We start from the raw sequence: 25,270 nt of genomic DNA on the forward strand, positions 1-25,270 counted from the left end.
TCTTTTATCAAATAAAAGAAGCATTGTTTATTCTACCCTTTAGTCTCGGATTTTTTGGAGGAGAAAGTATTTCCTCTTTTTTGATTTTGTGATCTGAATGAGTTTTTAAGATCCACTTACCAAGAGAGAGTATAGTGTTAAAAGAAGGAAATAAAAGCCCTTGAAAACACAAGGGACTAACCCAGACATCTCTGGATGCTCACGGCTACCACTCGCTCAAATGAGTTCTAAAGAAATTAATTCTTTACTCCAATACTACACTGAATACTCTTCATACAACAAATCGCTTCACTTAGTTGACCAAAAGTGGCATGAGTAGAAGCCAGTCTATCACTTTCCCTCTCCTTGCAAAGTTTTGTTCTTTCCAAAGAAAGCTGGAGAGTCCGACCTTGCAGCAACGCACACACTGTGCCTCTCGGTCCTCGCACGCGCTGCTACACAAAGAGCAGCCTCACAGACAGCAAACCAACATCAGCACAACACTGATCACAGAGCACACAACCTGGAAAGCCTGCAATATTACCTTAGAGGACCTTAAAATTTATATAGCTTTTCTATCGAACATTCCCCTGAAAAACAATGTTTTGCTGCCAAAGGCAGACGCGTTATTTCAGCAACACAGCCCACATCTATTTACAGCTATAAGACTGAAACACTATATTTCAAGGAAACCATTCCTCTACACATCCTTGTCAGGTGGTCTCTTTGTGCCCTCTTATTTGTGGCTGTCCTGCAGTCACCTTCCCAAGCAGAGTAAGTGACAAACCTGAGGACAAGATACAGGTACAGAAGTGACTGTGTTTTTCTCCATACACAGCTTGGAGATATGGCAAATCAGTGCTGTGGCAGGGATTTTCCATGGTAAGCAAATATATTCACATAACTCTACTGAAAGGAGAAAAGAAAAACCCGAAGCACTAGAAAAGTCATGTGGGAGAGAAATACAGCTTTTGCTGGAGACGATTTGTAATTCAACTCTAAAAAAAAGCAGACAGTTTTACTTGTTTACTTAACTGCTACTAAAAGTCTGATAAAATATTCTAAACAAAAGGTTCTAATAATAAGTGTTTTAACAACTGTTAGAACGTATTAAAACATCTTCTAGAAATTGATGTGTCTCTCTTCAGCCAACTTTATGGATGATGAAGTATCATCCCATTAATAATGTGCTGGTTTTTTTTCTCTCAATGAATAAAATACAGCTACATTAGACTTTCATTAGTTTGTTATATTCAAAATCCCAAATGAAATGTAAAAGAGTTACAAGCGATTTTTTATGACTGTCCCCAGGCAATCCATTAATGATACACTTCTGCCTGTCAGTACAGCCAGGCACTGTTCGGGTTTGGCAACTGTGGAAGACAACAACCGTTTTTTTGGCTCAAAGCCCATTTTGTGAGGCCTTTTTGGTGATAAAGACTCTAACTGACAACTGCGAGTTATCTAGGGGGGGCAAGTGGGGGTGTCACCATGCCACAGTACTTCTGATGTACTGTGCCACAGCCTTTTTCAGGGGTGTGGCTTGAAGGAACTGACCAATGCAAAAGGTGATAATGCTTGTGCATGGCAACGAAGGCACCACTCCCTGCTGGCTCATCTGTTGGGCCCGGTGTGTCATGCTAACAGAGAGAAAAAAAGAGGAAGGAAAAAAACAACTCAGAAAAGCGGGGGTTAAAAGGTCCCCACTAAACTAAGTACCTTGGGAGGAGAAGAACTTCCAAAGAAAAGAAACCTTTGATGAAGGAATTCCCTCAGAGAAAAAAAGCCTTTTAGGAAAGAACCCCCTTGGGGCCTGCTTGCTCCGAAGCTTGCTGGCTTTCCCCCATTCCCCGAGGTGACTGGATGAATTCCTGAGATCAACAGATGTACTACGAACCACACTGGACCCACAGCGGTGACTCTCTCTTGCTTTCTACAAAAGCTCCTTGCTTTTATTTCCTATCTTTTTTCTGTCGCCCATCTTCCCTTCCCCATCTCCCTAATGAACTAGGATTTGCAATAAACTGGTCGGGCAAACATTTGACCCGTTGTGTCTTAATCTCGCCATCGGGTATACCTATACTAAAAGAACCTTCTCTCCCTCCTATAAATTGGAGCAAGACAGCAACATGCACTTTTCTGGTACGGCAATAAATGTATGCTACAGAGGCTCTTTGCATGCTATGCATCTTTACAAATATTCCTTATTTCTTTTTTATTCGTTTATCACAGCAATTAAGAGAAAAGGTAATTCAAAAGGTAACAATACAAATTCTAACCTGTTTGCTCCATTCTACCTCAAATAAAAGGGGTTAAAGTGGACAAACTGAATTCACTGTACCTTCATTTTTCTCAATCAGTAAATATCTTTTCCATTTAAGAATTATCACAGACAATGTGTGCCTACATAAGTGTGCATGAAAGAAAGACAAAGAATGCATTTTTCAAGAATGGCTCTGGGGGTGGGGGGAGAGGGTGCGGTGCCCTGGATTACCCTTAAAATGTGCAGATGACCATTACCAAAGGAAGTGGAAGGAACAGCATGTTCACCAATTGCAGAGCCAGAAATAACAGAAGCTACACGTTCAACAAAAGCCATATGACTACAGGCAGGCTCTGACTGGGCACTTCCCATTCAGGATTAACATAACGTTTATATGAAGCAGAAAAATGCACCTCGCTTACCCAAAGCTGCGTATTTCTCTAAGAAGAAATTTCCAAAATGGGAAGCAACACCTCTGGCTTCTTGATTGAACAGACAGATGAACCCCCAGACTAGAAGTGCTAGCTGTCAAAGCAGGATTTGAAATGCGTGGAAGTATGCCTTGGGTCTGATCCCAAAGATCAGCATCCTCAGCAACGAAAAGTTCTGGCTGGCAGTGTGCTCCTATTCACAACATCACTGCTGCCCAAAGTGAAACAGAAGAGCGAATGTGCAGCAGGCAGTCGTGGGGCCCAACGTTCAAGAGTCCTCAGTGTTTGCACACACAAAAGAAATGTTTGCAAAATGCAAATAAAATACACGTCTCAGCTAACAAAGGTCTTCATGATATCTCAAGCTACGCACACAAGAATGAGTCCAGAGTCATTCACTACTTCTGAAACAAGCCTTACAGTTTTATATGTTTTTAAAATTTATATATGAAATTCATTTAATGTTTTCTATTGCTCTTATTTTGTCCCCAAGTGGCTACAGTACTAAAATCCACAGGAAAAACCTGAGTTTTAATTTTATCTTTTAAAGTTGGTCTCTACGAAAGACAGAAAAGCACAGAGCAGGGGCTGGGCATAGGGGAGCTCCAGACTGATCACAGCAAGAGGTGGCTGACTGTTCCTCAGTCTCTGGTGAAAGGACCTCTGATAGGAGAGCAAACAGGTTCACACCCGGTCCCTCCTCACAGGACACTTCGATTATTGTATGAAATTAACTGCCAATCTAAAACGTATAAACTGTCAGTAGATGAGGGCCTGCTCCCTACCAGGAACTGCTGGCTAACTGCTGACTGACTGCCAATGAGAGCACTGGAGAACTCTCAGTGTCTCAGCTCTGTGCTGCTTCAGGACGTAATTGCAGGCCTTTGCAGCAAGCCCTGCTGGCAGGACCAGGACCGGACAACTCCAGACAGGGTGCCCTCCCCAAGTGCCCTGCTGCAGCCCTGTGGGCCTTGGCCTCCTGCTGTGCTCTGGCATGTGTCTGTGGGTGTGAATAAAGACTTTCTGACTCCAAAAAGAGGATACAAAGTTCCTAGACTGGACTAACTCCTTAGCTGCGTCTGGAAGGGTGATCTGGACCAGGAGGCTGCCAAGGCGCACTTCAGCAGCCTGACAGGAAAGCTGACAGCGCCAGTGCTCAGCCCTGCCTCTAGTAACAAACTTCAGCTGCGACAGACATCGCTCTAGGCACCAGTCCCACCAGTCAGTTATTTTCTTCATCTTGTTGCAACATTTTCACTTACGTAGTTTTCTAACGGGCATGTTTCTATTCAGATTTACTGACATACCATTAATTGAGGGGAAAAAAAAAAAGGAAAAAATACAAACAAAAAGTAACAAAAAGCAGCCTAACTAGGGTGATGGCATGTATTAACAAATCAAGGCCAAGCACGTCAGAAATAAGGGCCCTGTGGTGCAGTGTTTGCCAAGAGACATGTGCTCAGGTGCCCTGGAATGGTGGCTCTGCAGAGGCACCCTGCGCCCCTGCCACCGGCAGCCCCTGGAGCTGGGCACACACAGGCACTCTGCCAACACGGCAGCGCTTTGCCTCTCCCCTGTCAGCACTGCCAGCCAGCGTCTCGGGGACCTTCCCGAGGCAGTACAGCTTGAAACCTCCTCAGACGATAGACAGAGGGGCTCTGTGGTGCTGCACGATGGATAGCCTGCGTCACTCAGCGCGGGCATCTCCCGTATTTCCCAGGTTAAAAGGAAGCCTCTCCCAGTTCCTCCTGCCTTTCCCTCACACCAAGTACGATGTGACGCAGCCGCCCCATGGCCAGGCTCGAGCTCCCGCGTTCCACCAACTTCGCTAAGCCCGGGGAAAAGATCCCGGCCCCGGGCTGAAAGGACGACGGAGGGGGCCGGGGAACATGTAGCACCGGGAAGGGAACTGGGGGGGTCATCGGGTGACTGCCGCTGCCTTGAGGACGACAGGATGCTGGCCTTGCGACAGGCGTCTTCTGTGAGGTGCCGGGTGGCTTCCCAGAATATCTTTTAAATGATAGTAATAATTAAGCAACCTCCCTTCTACGGAAAGCACCGATCGCTGCTGTGCCTGCAGCGACCACCGCGGGGCTCCCATTTCGAGGCAGTGTTCGCGGCCCTTGGCAGCGCTTTAGGTCCCCACCGAAGCAGGGAAAGGCCGACAGACGCTTCCGACGCCCGCCCCGGCTGCTCGGATAATGCTGCATGGAGACACCAGGCAGGTGGGGGGCACGGCACGAGGGGGGCTACGACCGCGCTCCCGGGACATGGAGCTGGGCACGGCGGGAGGGGATCGCGTTCTCACTTCGTTCGAAATAAACTCCGAAAAATGTTTACCACTAACGTACCCGGTCACGCGTCCTATTTTGGTATGTGCAGGATGTCCCCGAGCAGAAGGCGGACATCTCTCCTGTTGCTTTGAAAGCGCAGGAAGAAGCCCACCCTACGCGCGCTCCCACGCTAGCAGCTGCTGCAGAGCCGCGCGGCCCGGCCCGGCCCGAGGAAGGCTGCAGCTGCAGCTGCCCCGCCCCGCCCCGCCGCAGCGCCCGCCGCGTGCCCATTGCTCGGAAGTCTGCAAGCTTACTTCCATCTGAAGGCTTGTACCTAGGAGCAGCCGTCCCGGCAGAAGTTAAACAGCGAATGCCGGCAACCAGCAAGGAACGCGACTGCAGGCATTCGCTGAAATAAACGCGCTCCTTCCACTCCTTCCGATGCGCTCAGAGCAATCTGCCCATGTCACGCTCATGCCAGTTAACACTTCACAGCACATACGCAGGTACGCATCGAATCCTACGACGAAGCGGGCTCTGAAGTGTCTTTTTTGCTCGTTTGCTTTTTAATTTAAGCAACGTTTTGTTTAAACACAGGGTAACCTGTACGCTGCCACAGCAGACCGAACACACCCGGTTCAGTACGGGCGGTCAGGCCATCCCACCCGCTCGGGAGACGAAAGGGCCCGCAGCCCCCACTCCCGGCCCGCAGCGCCCAGCGCCAAGGGGACGCCGCGCTGTGCCGGGCCGCTCTCTGGCACCGGACGAGCCCGGCCCGGTCTGGCTGCCCGCCGGGGCTTCTGTTGCCCGGTAATTCCCTACGTAACCGACAGCCGAGTCACTTCGTGACACGTCGGAATGAATCCGCCTGAAATAAAGCATTCAAAACCGGCAGGTGACAGGGACACGGAGAATTACGATTTATTTTGACGGGCAAGCGGCAAAGGCAGGCTGGGGTTCGCGGAGCAGGGAGCCGGGCAGGGGGCGAGTCGCCCCGACCGGGGCTTGGCAGCCGGGATCATCACCGCAGCGACTTCCCAGCGGCTCCGAGCAGATCGAGACGGAATGGGGCGCGCGGCGGGGGCGGAACGGCAGCACCTGCCGGACCGGGTCGGGCTGCGCCCAGCGCTAGGGCCGCCCCGCCGGTGCCTGCTCCCTCCCTCGCTCCCACCCCGGCCGCCCTCGCCTGCCCAGTGCCCATGCGCCCCAGGAGAGGTTTAAGGCGGGCGCGGCGGCGGCTGAGACACAGCGCTGCGGAGGTGCCGGCCGGTGTGGACAGCGGCCGTGCCGTGCTGCGCCGCGCCTCTCTTCGCGCTCGGAAGCGTGTTCCGCCGCCATGCAGATCACTCCCCTACTTCTCGGTGCGTACCGGGGCTGACGGGGCGGCCCGACCCGACCCGACCCGACCCGCCCCGCTCTGCTCTCTCTCTCTCTCTCTCTCTCTCTCTCCGCAGGCGTCTTCCTGCTCTGCGGCCCCGTGCGCGGGAGCGACAGCTCAGGTGAGTGCGCGGCCCTCCTGTCCCGCACGGCGGCAGGGCGCTCCCGCTGGGGCGGCTTGTAGAGCCTGGCGTGTCCTTTGGGTACGAGAGGCGCGGGGAGAGTGAAGGGGATGTATGCAGCGGGGCGCGTGGTGCGTCTGGAAGCGTTTCCGCGCTTGTCCCTCCTGGCGCGGGTGTTGAAGGGCAACGGTAACAAATGCGTCTGCCTGGAGGAGTGCCGAGTGAGCGTGGGTGTGTGAATCGCTGGGTGCCGTGGGGAGCCCCGAGCATCGACAGCGCGAGGATCCCCAGCGCGTTTCTGGCTGTGAAATCGATCCAACCTTTGTGCGCCCGCACCGCCGTCATTGCGACCTGGGAAGGAAAGAGCGAACTGAACGCACCTGGCGGTGCAGGAGCTGCTACGTGACCTGAGGGACTGCGTCCCCGCCTCTGGAGAACGGGTGCCCGAAGCCTGTCAACCCGAGGGAACCGTGAGCCGCAGGAAACGCTGCAAGAAGTGTCCGACGGGTGCGAGCCGCCTGGCCGCCCCTTCCAGCGCAGCCCCTCGCCGAGGGAGGGCGGGCAGGAGCCCCGGCAGTGAGCCCGCATGGACATCGTCCTGCCCGCGGCCGGTGAGTGACCTGCGGCCTCTGGCCGATCGCTCGGGGACCCTTCAGCAGGAAGCGGGACCTGCTGCTCCTCGTGTTTTCTTTCAAACACTTAGAAAATTCTTTTATGCTATCGAGGTGATAGCCCTATGTCACAGGACTGCTGTGACTGAAGAACAAAACAGCAACAGAAAGCCCACAGCAACCCCAGTTCTTTTTCTTGTTTTACAGGTGCATCACAGGTGAAATGTCAACAGAAAACAAATGAGAAGTTTTTTATAACACTTTCTCTCAAGGCTGGAGAAGGAACCTCTAATTAGAAGGTATCTGGAACCAACTGAAGTAATGTTAAGGGGACGCTGGCAAATGTTATTGAGCTAGAAGCTTGCATAAACTTTTACAAAAAAAAAAAAAGATTAAAATTCTGCCATTCAAAGTAGTGCAGAACATTGAGCTTCCTTGAATATCTACCTTACTTAGGCTCATAGCTACTCAGGGAGATCTTTTCTCATATTCCCCTTTTAATGAATACATGTAAATACAGCTGAGTTCAACAACTCTGGTTATTATACACGAGATGACTGTATAGGTGGGTGAACACTGACATATGGTAGTAAGTTAACTTAACTTGAACAGAAAAGTGCAAACCTCAGAGTGAAATAAGTAATACAGCCCTGATGCTTTTTTAAATTCCATCGCTTTTCATATCAAGATATGTACTTCACATTACACAAATTAGTATGTAATCTATGAACATGCTTTCCAAAACGTAAGCAGGTGTATTTCTACCAGGATGGTTTTCTTCTCCTACAGACAAGGCTGGTAGGAATATTCATTACATGACATACAAATCCAGGTTTATCTGAAGCCTCAAGATTAAAAAACAAACAAACAAAAAAACCTCCAAATCTTCCTGTTCTGAAAAGAAATTAAGTACTGTATAAAACGTACTAAAAAAAAAAAACAACCCAATTTTATGGCCTATAAAGCTATCTTGGTCTTAGGAGTCCCTGACACTTCTAATAACCTACACAGATTTTTTCTTTTTTTCTTTTGCATGAAGTCTACTTCTCCAAAACAAAACATGGAAATTTCAAGGTTAGAGATCAAATCTCAGCACTGATTTTATTTTTCTAGAGTCTTAGTTACTCCTGTCAAAAACGAAGTGAGAACTTATAGGTGGGCATAAGACACTGCTATTCAGAGCAAATCGGAGTACGTGGGATGAGGCAACAAAAATATCGAACTGATGGAAAGACTGAAAGCATGGTTACCGGATAGATGTGGCAGCACAGAAGTGAGCCTTCACTTTTTTTTCTTTTTTTTAGGTCAACAGTGAAGGAAGACATTCATCCCTGCCTTTAAATATGGTTTGAAGCGGGAAGAAATGCAGTTTTTCTTTGTACAGTTTTTCCAGTGTGCCCTAATGTAGTGTGTTTCCATAAGGCTTAAAGCGTGTGTGTCTTGACAGAGTGGGACTGTGGTCATTTTTTACAGACTAATGTGTTATTTTCACATGTGCAGAGGTCTGTGCTTTCTGTCCAAATCCAGATTGGGTAGAGGTCTAGGACTGAGTCTTTTCCTGTTAACTGCAAACTTATCTTTCCTTCTTCTGAAAAATGCACGGATTTAGATCTTAAGTATTCATGAAATTGAGTAGAGTACTGGGTCACATAAGTATCTAGGGAAATGTTTCAAGCGCTACTGCTCTTGCGTTCTTAAATCACAGTGATTATAACACTTGGGTTTTATCTCAGTTACTGGTTCTGCAAAGATGAATTACCTTGGATACGCTAACAAAAACAACCACTTTCTTAAATTTGAGTAGCAGTACCTCATAAAATTTGAGGAGAATAATTAGTATGTAAGCTGGTAGAGAACTATTCTGTATGATCCAGTATTCAGGCATGATTAATGCACTTTAAGTTCATATTGGACTGTTTGTGATTTTACAGGATTCATTACCTAACAGGGAGGAACGAAATCACTGCAAAACTGGTACTATTAATTTTAACTTTGGTACTCAGTAATTACTATCTTTATAGTGTTCCTGACATTGCTAATGTTAGTTCCAAAATTATAGCTTATAGGAAGCTGTATCTACATAGCAAAACAAAATAAACTGCTTTTTAATTAACAGCATTAGTACCTGAAGTCAAAGTGTGCATTACAAGACTCTCTTTGCTGATCCAACTGAGGTATGAGGTTAAAGGTCCTAGCTGCAGTATGTGAGCTCTTCACACAGCAGCAACTTGGTATCTTCCCTCTGGAGTGCCTCTTTCATGGTATAGGTGAGGATCTTTAGGCAGCCAGAACATAGAAAATATATTGGGCTACAGTGTACATCTATGTTTTCATGGCTAAAAAAACACAGCTAGATTTCCCCATGATGACCACCATCTTCAGTGCTATCAAAAATGTAAAATGTTAGTTTGACACATGATTGTATTTGGTGAGTGCCTGCTAGTGAGAGAAATGCAGATCTCCAAGCAATAAGGAATGCATTAATTAGACATATCCAATTGTATTCATATGTGCAGCCTGCCAAGGAACTCAGTCAGGGTAAGTACATTAGAAGTGGCAGGTATTATAAACTTCCTGTGGTGTTTAGCACTTTTGGAGGCTGGAAAAATGTTCCAGAGTACACAGCACAAGTTGTTCTGCAAGACCGGATTACCATTAATGCTCACTGCAGTGATTCCTCTAAGGATATCCAGCTTTCTGGCTGCTGTTTGATGGCCTCACTAGCTGTCACTCGATGGATGTTATTTCATTATGAAATGACCAGGGGATTCAAATGCAGAGTAAATTGACTTCTTGCAGCCTAATAACCTAACAACTTAGTGCTTCTAACAGTGAAAATGTTGAGCTTCTAGGTTGTCTTGCAGACTTTTGTTTTTAAGGCAAAGGTGTACGACTAAACATGGAGAGGATGTGAGTAGGCAAGACTGTGGAAGTCCTAAAAAATACTTCTTTATTTTTAGAATAACTGATAAGAAGACTAAAGCACTTTAGTGGTTTTTGCTAAGTAGACAGCTTCTATTATTTTGAAAGGAGGAAATGAAAAAGCATTTCTTGCTTTTTGCCCTTCACCTGGATTACATAGATGCTACTTGGGTATGCTAAATATGTCTAAGTGCTGACAAACAGCAGTTAAGGTTTTCTAGGAAGATGTGATTAGATAGGTTATTGTAATTTACATATAGCATTAATGAGGAGTAGGTATACTTAAAAGCAAAACTACACTTATGTTCTCTAAACACAATTGTTAAATTTACGCAGCAGGAGTAAACAGATACGCTTCACTGTGCGCTTCCAGCTGTAGATGTTCTGATTGTCAGCTTTAAAGTCGGTGAGATTAGCAGGAGGCACCATGGCAGTGTGATCTTTTCCATCTGCTGATTAGGAAGGGCATATGTTCCAAAAGCATTCTTTCAAATAGCAGCTTATGTTGGGGTCAGTAAACGCTCTGGGTTAAGAGTGGAAAGGGTGGGCAGGGAAGCAGGCATGAGGTGGAACACTAATCCATGGAACACACTCTCATGGTGTGTGCACCTAGTCATTAGCTAGACTCTGTCAGCTCCCGGTATCACAAAAAGGCTATAGAAGAGGTTCTTTCACCTACTAGTGCTTAGTGGTGGCAAGATTTGCTCTTAGGAATTTCAGAATAAATATCCAGTCATGAGTTGAACTTATGATGATAAAATGATGTTGATCTAAGTTAAACCCTAATAGTTATACCCTAATTTGCTATGCGACCAGACTGCATCATTTAGCAGCAAGATGGTATTTAAGCATATGAGACAATGACCTCTAAGTTTTCAAAAGAAAAACCTTCAATCTGCCAGGCGAAACTTCACACTGGTGTACACCTGTCTGCATGTGTAGGTGTATGAACATGTAAGCACAGCAAAAGCCAAAGGATGATAATTTGGGGAGCAAATTTCAAGAAAAAAAAAAGGCAGAATTCCATGTGAAAAATTTATGCCCCTAAAATGAATAAATAATTTTGGTCTTGCTGGGTGAATCTTAGAATTATCTGCACAACTGTAATGACTTAACATTCATTGCAGTGAGCCTATATGAATGTTCGCGATGCAGCTAGTCTTGCTGGAGTAAGGGAGATGAATACTCCCTTTTTGTTTTTACACTGGCTTCAGCAGGGTTTATTGCAGAAGCTCAGGGAGATGCTGCTGTCAACCTCTTCTGTGAATGAACACTGGACAGAGCTTCCCAGGCAGTTCGCAGATTGCCCATAGCTGGAGAGCACTGTGAGGATGATGTCTGCGTCCTTAGGTTCCTGTCTGGAGAGCACCACTCCCTCCTGTGCCCACCAGCCCTCTAGGTTTTCCCCCGGCCTTTGTCTCTGTGGTAAATCTGCACATGTTGTAAATTGCTGCTACTGTTTTCCTCTGTAATGTTTCCCGGGTATTATTTTGATGTTCAGTGTTTCCTCTTACTTTTTTTAAAAGCTTTTCTGTACTTTTCTGCCTCTTCTTTTTCATAAATTAAGAACTGTGTTACAGTTATCATAGCTGCACACTTCTAAGTGCCAAAGACAGTGCTTACAGACATACTGGAGCACAGGATGAGACGCTGTACCTAATTTCAAATTGAAACAGTGCTCTTTATTTGGAAACAGGCTTGCTTAAGAACAAAAACAACAAAAAAGAAAAACCTGTGACTTTAAAAATCTTTTTTTTCTTTAGCTTCCACTGCTATCACATGCTTTACAAGAGGACTTGACCTTAGAAAGGAGACAGAAGATGTCCTTTGCCCAGCAAACTGTCCTCTGTGGCAATTCTATGTCTTTGGAGATGGAGTTTATGCCTCTCTTTCCAGTGTCTGTGGAGCTGCCATACACAGGTAGGTCAGACGATTGTGAATCCATGCATTAAGCAAGTTTACGTGTGATCTTGCTACGCTTGTAAGTGCTAACCTTTTGATGCCGTCATAATGAAGATTCTTATGGACTTCAGAAGGCTTCCTAATATAATTGGAATGTCATTAGAAGAACAGTGCATAACTGGGGGGGTAAAACTGTGTGGTTTGCAAGTGTCCTTGAAAACAGCGAAACTAGTGATGCTGAAAAGCAGCAGGCAGGCTTTCCCTGTAAGGTAACTTGTATTACTGGCAGACTTAGAAGGATACAGTGTTTAAAAAAAAAAAAAAAAAAAAAACCTAATAGGAGAATAAAAGCAGATTAAGTTTTTTACTTTACTTTATATGACATATTTCCTGAAACTGTTAAAATCTGTTTTGTGTAGGGGCTTAACAGACCTAGGCATGATTTGGGTGAATGTGATCCATAAGGACTACTTGTAGCATTTCATTTCTTTGCTGGTCACCAGAGAAAACTTTTCTGTTTGCTAGGCAGCAGCCTTAAAGCTCTCCTTCCAGTGGCTATAGTTTGACCACTAAAGAAGCTTCACTGACAAAACCTGGGGGTGTTTGTTCCCCTGCTCCCCTGCAGCCCAGAGTTGGCTGCACTAGCTGCAGGAAAACAGCAAGTATCAATAACAGCCGCAGCATCTGTTTTACTCCAGATTTGCATTTACTGTGCCTTAGTGGAATCTCTCATTAATTTAATGAAGAGTTAGCAGAAGTTATTCTAATTCTAATAATTTTTTAGATCAGCACCAGAAAAATCAGAGTTTTTACAAAAGGAGGTACAAGAAATAAAAAGTTCAGATTTTTTTCATATGAATAATAAAGCACAGACATCTGTACATCACTTAGCTCTCCATTGAAGCTTGTACCTTATAAACTGTGCACTACCTTTCTCCAACCCAGAAGCAAAGGATTATGCAATACTGATTTTTTTTTCTTCCACAGCATACATCAACATATATGATACTATCATTGAAATATGCACTGTTTTTAAAAAAAAAAAAACAAAAAAAAAAACCTGTTTCTAACCACTCAAGTGTTCTAACAGCAACAAAGGGATTAAAATGTATCTGTCCTTCTAATCGGACCCTTCCAGTGAGCATGCCATTGTAAATGAATTAAGTTCAAGTCTTCTGAATTAATTGTAGTTTAGCACTCTGGAGGAAAAAAAAAAATAGAAGAATCTTTCACCTATATTCTGTTTAGGAGAACCGCTGTTTTGAAGGACATGCTTTAAGCTAGGTGCTATTAGTCCCATCAGCCTTTCACATTCAGAACAGAATTTACTACCTATGAGCATTTTTCCCGAGCTATGAGAAGTCATAAATGCTGGTCCTAGTCAGAATGGATTGCTGGATGGAGGCGAGGGGACAGTTGTTCAGTTCTCACTTAACTTCACTGCAGCCTACAAAAGCCAATTAAAACATACCAGAGACTTGTTCCTTCCAGCTCTGTTTTGCAATGGCAAAACTCCATCTCAGTGTCAAAGTAACTCAAGAATATGCTGCTAATAGATAATTACTAACTTCTCTCATTGTATAATGACATATGTGTTTTGAGAATTTCAGATTTTTCTTCCAAATAACTGAAACAATCACATCTAGTTTAAAACTGTGTGTGCCATACACTACACTGCATGGCAAGTGCAAGATGGCGCTATGTGCCTTAAGTAATGTTGAGGACTAGGTATGTGTCGTGACTGCTGCTAATTTTGACGGAAAGCACAATCACACAATTATCCTCTGTTTCCATAAGCATTATTTTGGGGAGAAGTGCTCACTTTTTTTTTTTTAAACTGAAGAACAACTATGAGCACGTATCAGTTCCTCTTCCCCCCCCACTACACACACCCACCAGTCTGTGTGTGCTGGGTCCTAATTGAGGCTCAATTCCTAAACTTCTACATGCACCAAATAATACTTATTCCTATGAGTAGTTCTACTGTGATGTGATCTTTACTGCAAGAAAATACTACATCGTGCATTTTAGAGAATTTATCAGAATGTACCTGTGAAGAATTCTGAATGCTATATATGAATGAGCTTTCTGCCAGCTTTAGTTTGTTACACTTGGCTTTTCATCTTTTTCTCTCCTTATTTTACGTGTAATTACTCTCAGGAAACAGAATATTTATTTAATACTGTTCTTTTTTCTGGGCAGAAGAATGAGTTTTATTTGTCAGGAGGAAGAATGGAGAACCTCCTACTAAGCTGACACTATGCAAGCATAAAGAACTGAGTTAAATCTACCACTGAGTGATTAATTGAATTAATAATCAGAAGGTCAAATTAAGGACTCGTTCTCAGTTTGTGCAGTTCTGTTCTGCTGGTAGTTCTGCTAGATGGAGACCTAACTTAATGCAGTCTTTAGATGCTAAATAGGCATGCACGTTTTTCATAACTAGTCACAGGCTGAAAGCACTTCTAAATAAACATCAAGTTCCCACAATTCAAGTGACCAAAAGCAAATTGTGATATTACTAATGTGGCTGTAAATGAACCACAAGCGCTGATAGCCCCTGAGCAGCTGTAGCATTCACTACATGGCTACTGACAGAAGGGTTGTCTGGCCAGGGGGACTGGGCTTCTGAGCACCAGCAGATCCCCTGGAAAACTTTGCTGTGTAGGCTGGTTCTGCTGCTAAGCCTTCTTTCTTGCCAAAAGCAGTATACGTGCAGTGGAGACAGAGTGAGCAGAACCTAGAGGGCCAGAGGATGCTGGCATGAAACCCAAAACAGCTCCCTGTTGCTGAATTGATGGTAGTCAGGGATCAGTAGGAGGCTGCACCTTGGAGAAGGGAATGGGGATTCTGCAGCCACGGAGAAAGGTGAATGATGCGGAAGGAGCTTCATGTATCTGCTGGTGAAAGGGAGGAAAGACAATTTGGCTGTCCTGTCTGTTTTTTCCCCCCTGAAAATAACTCCTTTCATCCAAGGACCCCAAAGGAAACGCCAGCTGCTTATTGCAGTTTAGCAATGGTAATGGGAACTTCAGATCAAAATTTGCTGACCCATAGGCATATATAATTAATGTGATTATTAGCATAAAAACCACACTCTGTGAGATTCTGAGCAAAAACTTAGCTTCTGGTCTGCAAGACTGAATCTGCTCAGTATGTACTGCTTCTAACAGTCCACTTGCAGCACTAATGCCCTTGTGCTCAGGGCGTTTCCTTAGAGTAGAACACCTTGTTAATGTTCAAATCTCTCTCATCACTCTTTATTAGACAGTAAGGAGAAATGTGAAGTGCTGTTTGCATTTGGCAATTTTTATCTGATTTTAAACTCAAGCATTCAGGATAACTTTAATAAAGCTCCTCTGTCTATATGGTGTACATTTAAAAGAAAAAAGGTATCTGAAACTGCCATAATTCTTTCATGGTACAAGAATTAAAAATATACATATTAAAAAAATACATATAACCACAATTCCATATAGAAATGCAAATCGTGTCTGTGAATGTATTTTAAGTAGGCCACAAGGAGATTTATGTGGAAACTCTGCCACTGAAACCCAGAGCTAATATTACCATAAATATGTACAAGATTTTCTAAACTCCAGTCTTGATTATTCCACAGTGGTTTAAATCAGATCAGGTTAGGACCTCTCTTCAAGCAGGAAACCAAACAGATAAGAAAAGTAAATGCAAAGGCACACATCGCTGCATTTCAGAAGTCTTGAAACAGTTGTTTGTATTCCAGAGTATTGTACCTACCCAAGTGCTACAAATCATTAAGTTTTTCCTTCCATGTAGAGAAGCTCCACATTGAATTTTGGCCCATCAAAGTAATATCCACTCTCTCAGTAGCATATAAAAAGAAATCTCAAAAAAAGTTCCAAAGCCTTTGACTGTCCCAGCAACACAACCTCTCTGCCTGCAATAACAAATGAAGCTCTCTTTGGGCTGCTTTTAACCCTGAAGTTTCTTAGGCACATAGATCTATTGTTGTCTTAGATGTTCATATGATCCTGGAAGTCCCAGTAGTGCTGACAGTCTCAGCATGTAAGTATCAGCAAGATTTTCAAACTAGTCTTGCATAACCAGTAGGTCTGGCAGGCAATCTCAGAACGTGTTCACTGAGCCATGAAATGAAGCTCAACAAAAGAATAATGATAATGGCCTTCTCTAAGAAGGTTTTGGGCTCAAATCTCTTCTCAGTTTTAGAAAACTTCCTCAATGTTTTCTTGTTGCTTCTACATTTCTGTACTGACTGTTCTAGGGTGGCAGTGGGGGTACAATTGTCTTATAATACTGAAAAGGACTTTGTTAGATATTTTTAATCAGTAAGCCTTCTGGCTTTTTAAAATTAACCCATTACAACTGTGTATTTAAGATGTATCATAGAACGCTTAAGCTGGCAAAGATAGGAAATAGTTAACAAATCATATCTAAGTATTTCAAATTCTGAAGTTCCTACTCTATGTTTCTGTAAGTGAAAACTGCTCAGCTATATAGCACTTACTGTCAATATGATATTTCCAAGTGTAGAGAGAAAGCGATCAGGAATATTATACTGATTGAGTTATTAACTTGCATTCTATTTATTTTATTAATTTCAGATATCATGCCTTAACTTTTACTACAGGTGAATGAGAAGAGTAAGATACTTTAAGCTCCGATCTTGTATTTATCAGTAATCTGATGGTTGCTGTCAATAATGTCTAGAATTTCTGATGGCAGTCTGTGTGGATGCATAACACAGTATCTACCATAAAAATTACTACTGCAAGCAGTATTTTCCTACAGTGTTGTTGTTTTTTTTTTAATCATTTTGCACTTAAGCATGCCTGATTTTGTTTTGGTTACAAATTCATGAGCCATAAAGAATTTAAATACATTTTTGCTGTAGCTCTTTCATGAGGAATTAGTGTGTTCTTCTGCTTCAGTGAGAACAGCTGGAATTTTAGAACTTCTTGGTATTTTTTTCTAAGTCTGTGTGATGCCCTGCAGAATAGCTCGTCTTAATAATCTTTTCAGTTCCTTATAGTTAGTTTTAGCATGAGCACAACCACCCGCCTAAATGGTATCTTTTTTCAGGAGACTCGTGTTCAGTATATAGTGTCCAATGATTATATAACTGTATTTTCTTGTAATTAAAATGTCTGATTTGTAGTAACTTCTTTTTCCTCTCTCAGAGGGGTGATCACCAATGCAGGAGGAGCTGTAAGAGTCCAGACTCTCCCGGGACAGGAAAACTACCCGGCTGTAAATGCCAATGGGATCCAGTCTCAGGTGCTCTCTAGATGGGCTTCATCTTTCTCAGTGACTCGTAGGTGGATCATGCTTACTACTTTGCAAACTGTATTCTAGATATTAACAGAAGTCTAGGAAACTTTTTCAGAGTGCTTATGTATACAAATATTGTGCTTGGTATATGAAATGTAGCAAAAATTTTCACTTGTAACTCATTTCATCTTCATTTTTTGACTATTTGCTTGAAATAATTCTGTTACAGCTAGATTAATCCTTCTAGATTATACAGAAAGTCTCTAGACTACTTTTAGTAAATTCTTGGAAATAAAGTATTCTTCAAGCACTCAATTTCACCTAAATACGTTGAAATAGTGTTAATTCATTCTTCTAATACTTTAGCAGGTACCAACAACCTAGCGCTTGAAGCCGTGGGACGATCAGTGGCAACAGCACGGCCTGCTACAGGTACCAGTCACAGGTCTCCTGTGTTAAGATGTGCTATAGGGCATGAGTCCGTGACGAACATGCTAAGTTTCATAAGATGTGTTTAAAAAGAAGAAAACATATATGAAATCCATTGTTGTGTATCTTTCATCAGGAAGAGGAAGAATTGCTTATAATCAGACTGATTCTGATTTCAGTAGCATTCATGTAAATGAAGAAACACTTGAATGAATTTGGAAAAGTAATACAGGTGACATAAAGGAAAAAAAGAGTCTGTGAGCTCATGGGATATTCATTCCTATTAAATGACAGAGAAGATGGATTATGCATTCGTTTTCACGGAAGTACTTAACAACAAAGTGCTGTCAGGACTTACGAAGCAGATATTTAGATGCTATGTGAATTTCCCTGCAGAAAATACCACCAGTAAAAGGCTAGATCAGTTTGTATGACGGCTAGCGGCATATATATATTGGACTTGGATCTCATTTGTGAATAAAACATCTGCTTTACAGTTTTAGTCCCAGCTTGCTTCCAAAGCACAAAAACTGTCCCTGTACAGCAGACAGTTAACGGAGAAATAGTAGTGCTTCAGATGCTGAGCTACAGTGATTTCTATGTAAGCCTTTCCGTATAGGTTTCAGTAATCAGCTAGGCAGGTGTAGTAAGGAAGCTTAAATTGTTTCATTCAGAAAAGAATATTCTCCAAGGAGCAAAGAAATAGCACTGCAATTGTAACTATTAAGCTGACTGAAGGATGATGCAGCCCCATGCCAGTTTTTATCGAGGACAGATTGCAATGCAATTCTTAGAGTCTAAGCTTCTTCCATACATCTTGTTGTTCTTAAATGATCCATGCTGTATCCTTTATTAAAGGCAAAAGACCTAAGAAGCCCCTTGAGAAAAAGGCTGGAAACAAAGGTAGGAATTCACAGGTTTAACTTTTGAAAAACAAAATCCTAACATTTATTTGGTGCTAAGTAAGTTCTAATTATTTTGAATGCTCACAGACTGTAAAGCTGATATTGCATTTCTCATTGATGGAAGTTACAACATCGGCCAACGCAGATTTAATCTGCAGAAAAACTTTGTTGGAAAAGTAGCTGTAATGTTGGGAATTGGAACGGAAGGGCCTCATGTTGGAGTTGTACAAGCCAGGTAATAGCAGACCTATACAAAATATAACCAAGCGACAAATAAGAGAAGTCAAGTAAAGTTTGTTTTGCAGAACAGTATTTGCTCAATACTGGCAAACGAACAGCAAGACAAGATAAACTCAGCTTGGAGCATTGTTTGTTGTGCTACGTTGAGATGTCCATGTGAAAAGATAACAAACTTGATAATCTTCCACCTCTGTGACACTTAATTGTGTCAGTTTCAAATACACAAATGCATTTAGTTTAACGTCTGGCACATTCAAAATTGTTCTGTATACATTTAAAACCTAATATTTTCTGCTGCTCAATAAGCTTAAGAATTACGCTGCTTTTAATGTATCTGCTGTGAAAAATAATTTCTCTGGCTAGAGATTGAGTAAATCATTACGTAAGGATTATCCTCTACATTTTTAATTACTAAAATATGAGTATACGTAAACAAGAACAAAATGATTCAAACTCAAATTTAGCTTGCTAATACCACAGAGGTATGAAAAGTTCACTATGTAGTTCATTAATGTTTTATTTTTCTGCAGTGAACATCCAAAAATTGAATTCTATCTGAAAAACTTTACTGCTGCAAAAGAGGTTTTGTTTGCCATAAAGGAATTAGGGTTCAGAGGAGGCAATTCCAACACAGGTGAGTTCATACCTCAATGAAAATACAAGTTATTACTTTACATAAGTAAAAACATATTTTTATGCATACATATACACTGAAGTACTTACAATTTAGTTGTTTCAGAAAGTGTTCTAAATGCTCTGTTTTCAATTTCATTTTCAGAAATTCAGGTTGCTTATTGTATATTTTATTAGTGCAAATATCATTTCCTGTGTTTAAACAGTAATCAGCTTTTCTTTTCTAACAGAGTGGCATCGTGAAACAAAGTCTTGTCTAAAAGGCTTAGCATTTCTTTCCTGTTAAGTGGTTAATTAAGTAGTACGTCGTTGTGAAGGGATATTTGTCAAATGAGGAAGCTAAGCTTTCCAGATTGCTGTATTTCATAAACTAAATTTAAGCAGCTTCTCAACTTTGTTCCTTCCAATTCATTTAGCAGGCACTAATATATCTGCTTAGCATAAAATAAGATCTGTAAGGAAGGAAATTTGCTTTTACTTTTTTTTAAATAGGCAATACATTGCTCAAGCTTCAGAATTACCCAAATGTTTTGAGATGCTATTTCCTTGGTTTGCTGAGTTACACCTGTAGTCATAACTAAAATTCAGTGTAGTTTTATCTAGAACACTGGTACCAAAATGTAACTGTATTATTTCTTCACATTCTTTTTCTGTTCAAAACTAGGGAAAGCTTTGAAACACGCAGCTCAGAAATTCTTCTCTATGGAAAATGGAGCACGCAAAGGAATACCCAAAATCATTGTAGTGTTTCTAGACGGCTGGCCCTCAGATGATTTAGAAGAAGCTGGTATTGTGGCCAGAGAATTTGGAGTCAATGTGTTCATTGTATCTGTCGCAAAACCCACAACAGAGGAACTGGGAATGGTACAAGACATTGGTTTTATTGACAAAGTAAGAGAATATAACTATTCATTTTTCATTTATGGGTAAGACCAGATAATGTACTTCATGCTTGAGTTCTAATGAGCTAAGTTTTATGCATATAAGAAAAAATATTTTCTCAAAAAAATACAAGAGAAAAAAAACCTAAGAAATCACTAGGAAGCCTAAAGAAATCAGTAGTAGATATTTGAATAAGCCTATTAGTTTCTTCTTATATGCAACTGCTGGGTTATTTTCTTGCTAACGGGGCTGCGCAAAGGTACCAAAATGCTGTTGCCATCCTCCCAGTTCAGAGTCTTGGCCAAGCTGTAGCTCTTGGACTTTGCATTGCATGAAGATTCTCACAGTAAGGGATTCTCCTATCTCAAACATAACTTAACACGTTGAAGCAAAGAAGCACAGGTGTATCTCCTATCCTGAAATGACAGACAGGGAGGCCTGTCTTTCTTTCAGTACCTGATCTGAGGAACTGTTAGTTACTTTTGCTACAAAGAGGACAGAAAAGACTGACCAGTGCATCGTACCAAGTTTGTATGCAAGACATTCATCTTGGATGAACAGTTTTCAATCTTGCTCTGTATAAGTTAACAACAGAACTCAAACACAGGTCTCACAAGAGCTTTCTAAGGACTATTTCCTACTTCATGTTTCATAGAGAGGTTTTAGATATTTTATTTCAGCAGAAAGTTCATAGCTTAGCACGAAGGAATGAAGCACTGTGGCTCTGCAGCTTCCATGCACAAGACAGCTTGCTTCTGATCCCAGACAGGTCCAACTTGTATGATCTTACAGGCACAGAAAGGCATGACCTTATGTGACAGAGGCCTGCTTCCTCCCCTTCTGCATTTTGAGGAAGATCAGTTATCACATTTGGAGAGCTCATTTTAAATTTAATGCCCTTCTCAATTACCTTGCACTTTACGTGTATACTATAGAAACCAAAGGAGAAACAACTTTTACTTCAAATAACCTAGACATATATTTCTACTCAACTGTATGTCTGTGTTTATGATGTGTTATAGATTTTTTTTTTAAGTGCTTATGGTGTTAAAAGGGAAAATACAGAAATCTAATTTTCAGTGGATAAGGAAAAAGGCAAAACTTCCAATCCTTTGGATAGTTAGCAGCCAGAGCTTAGTTCACTTTCTAAAAACATAACTAAAATCTCAGGTTTTTAGGGTTCCCATTAATAAAATGAAATTTTCTGAAATTTCTGGAGGGAGCTGGGGCCAAGCTTGACTGTCTGTTTACTATGTACAGAACCTATTTTGGTATTTGCCTTTTGACTTTTTGTTTTCAAATAGGCTGTCTGTCGAAACAATGGCTTCTTCTCTTACCAAATGCCCAGCTGGTTTGGCACCACGAAATATGTAAAGCCTCTTGTCCAAAAACTGTGTTCACATGAGCAAATGTTGTGTAGCAAGACATGCTATAACTCTGTCAACATAGGCTTCTTGATAGATGGTTCTAGCAGTGTTGGAGAGAGCAACTTCCGACTCATGCTTGAATTCATCAGCAACGTTGCAAAGGCTTTTGAGATCTCTGATATTGGCTCCAAGATTGCAGCTGTGCAGTTCACATATGATCAGCGTACTGAGTTCAGCTTCACAGACTACACCACAAAGGAAAAGGTCCTCTCTGCTATCCGGAATATTCGTTACATGAGCGGTGGCACTGCTACTGGTGATGCCATTTCTTTCACAACCAGAAACGTATTTGGGCCAGTGAAGGATGGAGCAAACAAAAATTTCCTTGTTATTCTGACTGATGGTCAATCTTACGATGATGTTAGAGGACCTGCTGTTGCTGCACAAAAAGCAGGTAAATGATCTTCATAGGCAGTGGGAGTTGATTCAACCCATTCCTGCTGTATTGTCTGTGTCAAGATTTTAAATTTTAAACAATGCTCTAGAGAGCAAATGAAGTATCCTACTTGTCCAAAGTTTAGCAGAACAGGAGCTCTGAGGAACTGTTTTCCATTAGGATGAAAAAATGGGATTACCAAGCCAAGTGTAAGTAGACTCACTCATGGCAACTTTGTTAAAATTAAAAAAACCAATACACTCAGTCTTTTCTTCCTAAATAAGAGAGAAAATAGTAGATGAAAAATAAAGAGCCATGTAGTGAAGCTTCTACCAGTGTTGGCATCCAATATAGCATTACTTTTGCTCTCCATGATATGTGGGGAAAAAATAAGTGATTTTGAACAAAGCCTCTGGGCTTCCGATGCTTGAAAACACTAAGCATTACATACATAAAGGATCCAAATGTATTTTCAAAATTCTTCTAAACAGTAAGTCTTGAAACACAAGAACCGCTGCGTCACTGCTGTGTTCGTATTTATCACTGCAAAACATCTAAGATGCTAACTGGTAAGATACACTGTATTTCTATCAGGGTTCTTACTTAGACAAGTACTTACTTCCTGATATTTAGTGGCAAAATCTAATAATCTTTGACAGACTACAAGTATTGAAGCACTCCTTTCTGATCTAATTTATTTAATGGATATAGAAATTGCTTGTTTTTCTTGCAGCCAAAGACAAAAGGGTTTTATGTATTTTCTTTCTTTGCTATACTCTCACATTTTAGGAATAACAGTCTTCTCTGTTGGTGTTGCCTGGGCACCTCTGGATGATCTGAAAGATATGGCTTCTGAACCACGGGAATCTCATACTTTCTTCACTAGAGAGTTCACTGGATTGGAGCAGATGGTTCCTGATGTTATTCGAGGCATCTGTAAAGATTTTTTGGACTCTAAGCAATAACACAAAAATCTGCTGTTGGATAGTTTCTGAAACTAAGAATTATGAGACTGGAATGGTCCCTCTTAAATACACAAGTTTTATTACATATACTATCATCATGTAAGGGCAGGAGAAGGGCTACTTTCTGTAGTCAGTTGAGGGTCTTGTGAGCTTGCTAGAAGTTGAACTTGATGTGGGAAAGCAGAGTTTGGCCAACAGCTATTATTACTTCCAGTACATTTATAGTAGCCTAAGTTTTGAAGCTATGCATATTGTGCACTTATGGCTATCAGTTATCAGCAGAGAAAACAATAGAGTTCTGATATTTTTGCTGTCACCTCCTAGGTGCCTTCTTGCAAGTTAAAAATAATGTAATTTTAAATATACAATAATATCTTCTGTGAGCCTTCGATAGTTTATGATTCTGTATCTTTTCAAGGAGTTCTTTTGATAGCGTGAAGTATTATCAGTGCTTCAGTTGTGCAACACCCATTAGTGCCAGGCAGCTTAAAAAGAGGTATGACAGATGTTTCTCTAATTGATAGAACTATAGAGAATTATGGAGTCATTAAGGTTGAAGAAGACCTCTAAGATCAGCAAGTCCAACCCAAACCCATCCCCACCATGCCTATCAACTATCTTGCTATGGTGAACAATAGTGCCATCTGGTTGGCAAAATTTACATTTATTTATACCCATAGATTTGCATTACATTTATTTGAATTACATTTATTTATACCCATTGATTTGCATGGTTCTGTGACATCTTCTGGCACAGATTTTGAGAAGAGTTTACAGCACAGCAGTTCTCTTTGTGGGTCTGAGTCCTGAATATTACCATTTCCTACACCAGTGAAGTCAACAGGGATATTCCTCATATATCTGATTACCTGGATTTTTTCTAATACCTTGTACTCTCTTGATTTCATGAAATTATTGTTGTCTACAAAGTTCCAGATGGGAATCTTGGGCAAAGGGATTAAATTAGAACACACACTGGGGAATGAAAACAGTCAAAGTGAAATCCAAAGGTATCTCAAACCTTGAAACATAACTGGTTTATACAGGATTACATGGTTAGAGCAGAAGAGAGCAGACGCAAGTGCAGCGTGGTAGCTCACAGAATAACAAGTTCCTAACACTAGTAAAAATGTTTTTGGAGATGTGTTTCTCTAAAGATGAAAGAACAGTTTTCCTGAAAAAATGGCCTTAATTTTATTATGAATCAAGAAATGTTTTTATATTTTTATACCTACATTCATGTGGTTCAAGTTATGAAATGGTTTACTGAGTTCTTCTAGATGCCAGGAGTGAATAACAGACTTCAAGCATTCTTTAGAAAATTTTTTTGTGCTATTGATTGTAAAATTCTTAGGTATGGAGTGGCACTGGAGGGTTTGTATTATCAGGCTTTTGTTGTGTATTTTTAAATAACTTATGACTGGCTATATATTACACAAAACATGAATGGCAAGGATGCCTTGTATTTTTCTATTAATTGTTATCCTTAATGTTGTTATGTGTTTATAGAAGAGAGTATCCAGCTATTGCTGTATAAATTTATATGCAAAATCAACTTTGTGAAAAAGTTTAATTCATTTATCTTAAATTTTTATAGAAATATAAGTAGTGCAAAGAACTGGGACTACAGATATTTCAGTATCCTGTAATATAGAAGTCTTTTTACGGTGAACTTCATGCAGTACAGCTTGAATAAGCTGCATGTCATGTTTCCTGTCTAAATTATTTCAAATCCCCCCCCTTGGGGTGGAGAAGGAAAAAAAGAAATCCTTAATGATTCCTCAGACGCCAAGGATACTTTTTACACAGATTTTTTGTTGTTGTTTTTTAATTTGGATCAGTCAGTACCAAGTTGCAAAGAAGATGGCAGCTTTACTGATGTCATTCCTTTATCGAGGAAAAAGAAGGTCTGGATTTCCAAAAACTGCAGCGCTAAATGCCCAAATACTTCTATTTCTCAGGAATGGTGATGACATTATTTGTACCCTCGCAGAGCCCAATTACACTGAGGTAAGAAACAGCAAGTACAGAGAATACTTCTTTAAATACATAAAGTTTATACAGAGGCAAGTATTTGTAAGAACAACTTTGATCTGGAAGTGAGGTCTGTGAGACACAACAAAAAGGACTGAGAGTAGGTGAGATACAGAGCCAGGGTGGAAAGGATGTGAACTGTGCCATAAGTAGGTCAGTTTGGAGGAGTAACAGCACGGTACAGAGTGACAGGTACGGATTTGAAGCTTTCTTTTGGGTGAGAGGGAAAGT

At 41.6% G+C, this 25,270-nt stretch overlaps 1 protein-coding gene across 2 annotated transcripts; it reads left to right on the plus strand.

The window, feature by feature from the left end:
• COCH (cochlin) lies at nucleotides 6,094-23,703 on the plus strand. Of its 2 annotated transcripts, none has more exons than XM_021402900.1 (11): nucleotides 6,094-6,307; nucleotides 6,401-6,445; nucleotides 11,742-11,898; nucleotides 17,058-17,191; nucleotides 17,518-17,580; nucleotides 18,436-18,480; nucleotides 18,570-18,717; nucleotides 19,253-19,356; nucleotides 20,020-20,246; nucleotides 21,542-22,058; nucleotides 22,830-23,703. In XM_021402900.1, the coding sequence occupies exons 1-11, from the start codon at nucleotides 6,283-6,285 to the stop codon at nucleotides 23,003-23,005; spliced, it is 1,641 nt and encodes a 546-aa protein (XP_021258575.1). In that variant the 5' UTR covers nucleotides 6,094-6,282; the 3' UTR covers nucleotides 23,006-23,703. The 2 variants fall into 2 exon arrangements, with proteins under 2 accessions (XP_021258575.1, XP_021258574.1); XM_021402899.1 differs by having other exon boundaries at nucleotides 6,109-6,307; nucleotides 17,515-17,580.

This window comes from Numida meleagris, chromosome 6, assembly GCF_002078875.1.
Source record: "Numida meleagris isolate 19003 breed g44 Domestic line chromosome 6, NumMel1.0, whole genome shotgun sequence".
Classification (NCBI taxonomy): Eukaryota; Metazoa; Chordata; class Aves; order Galliformes; family Numididae; genus Numida; species Numida meleagris.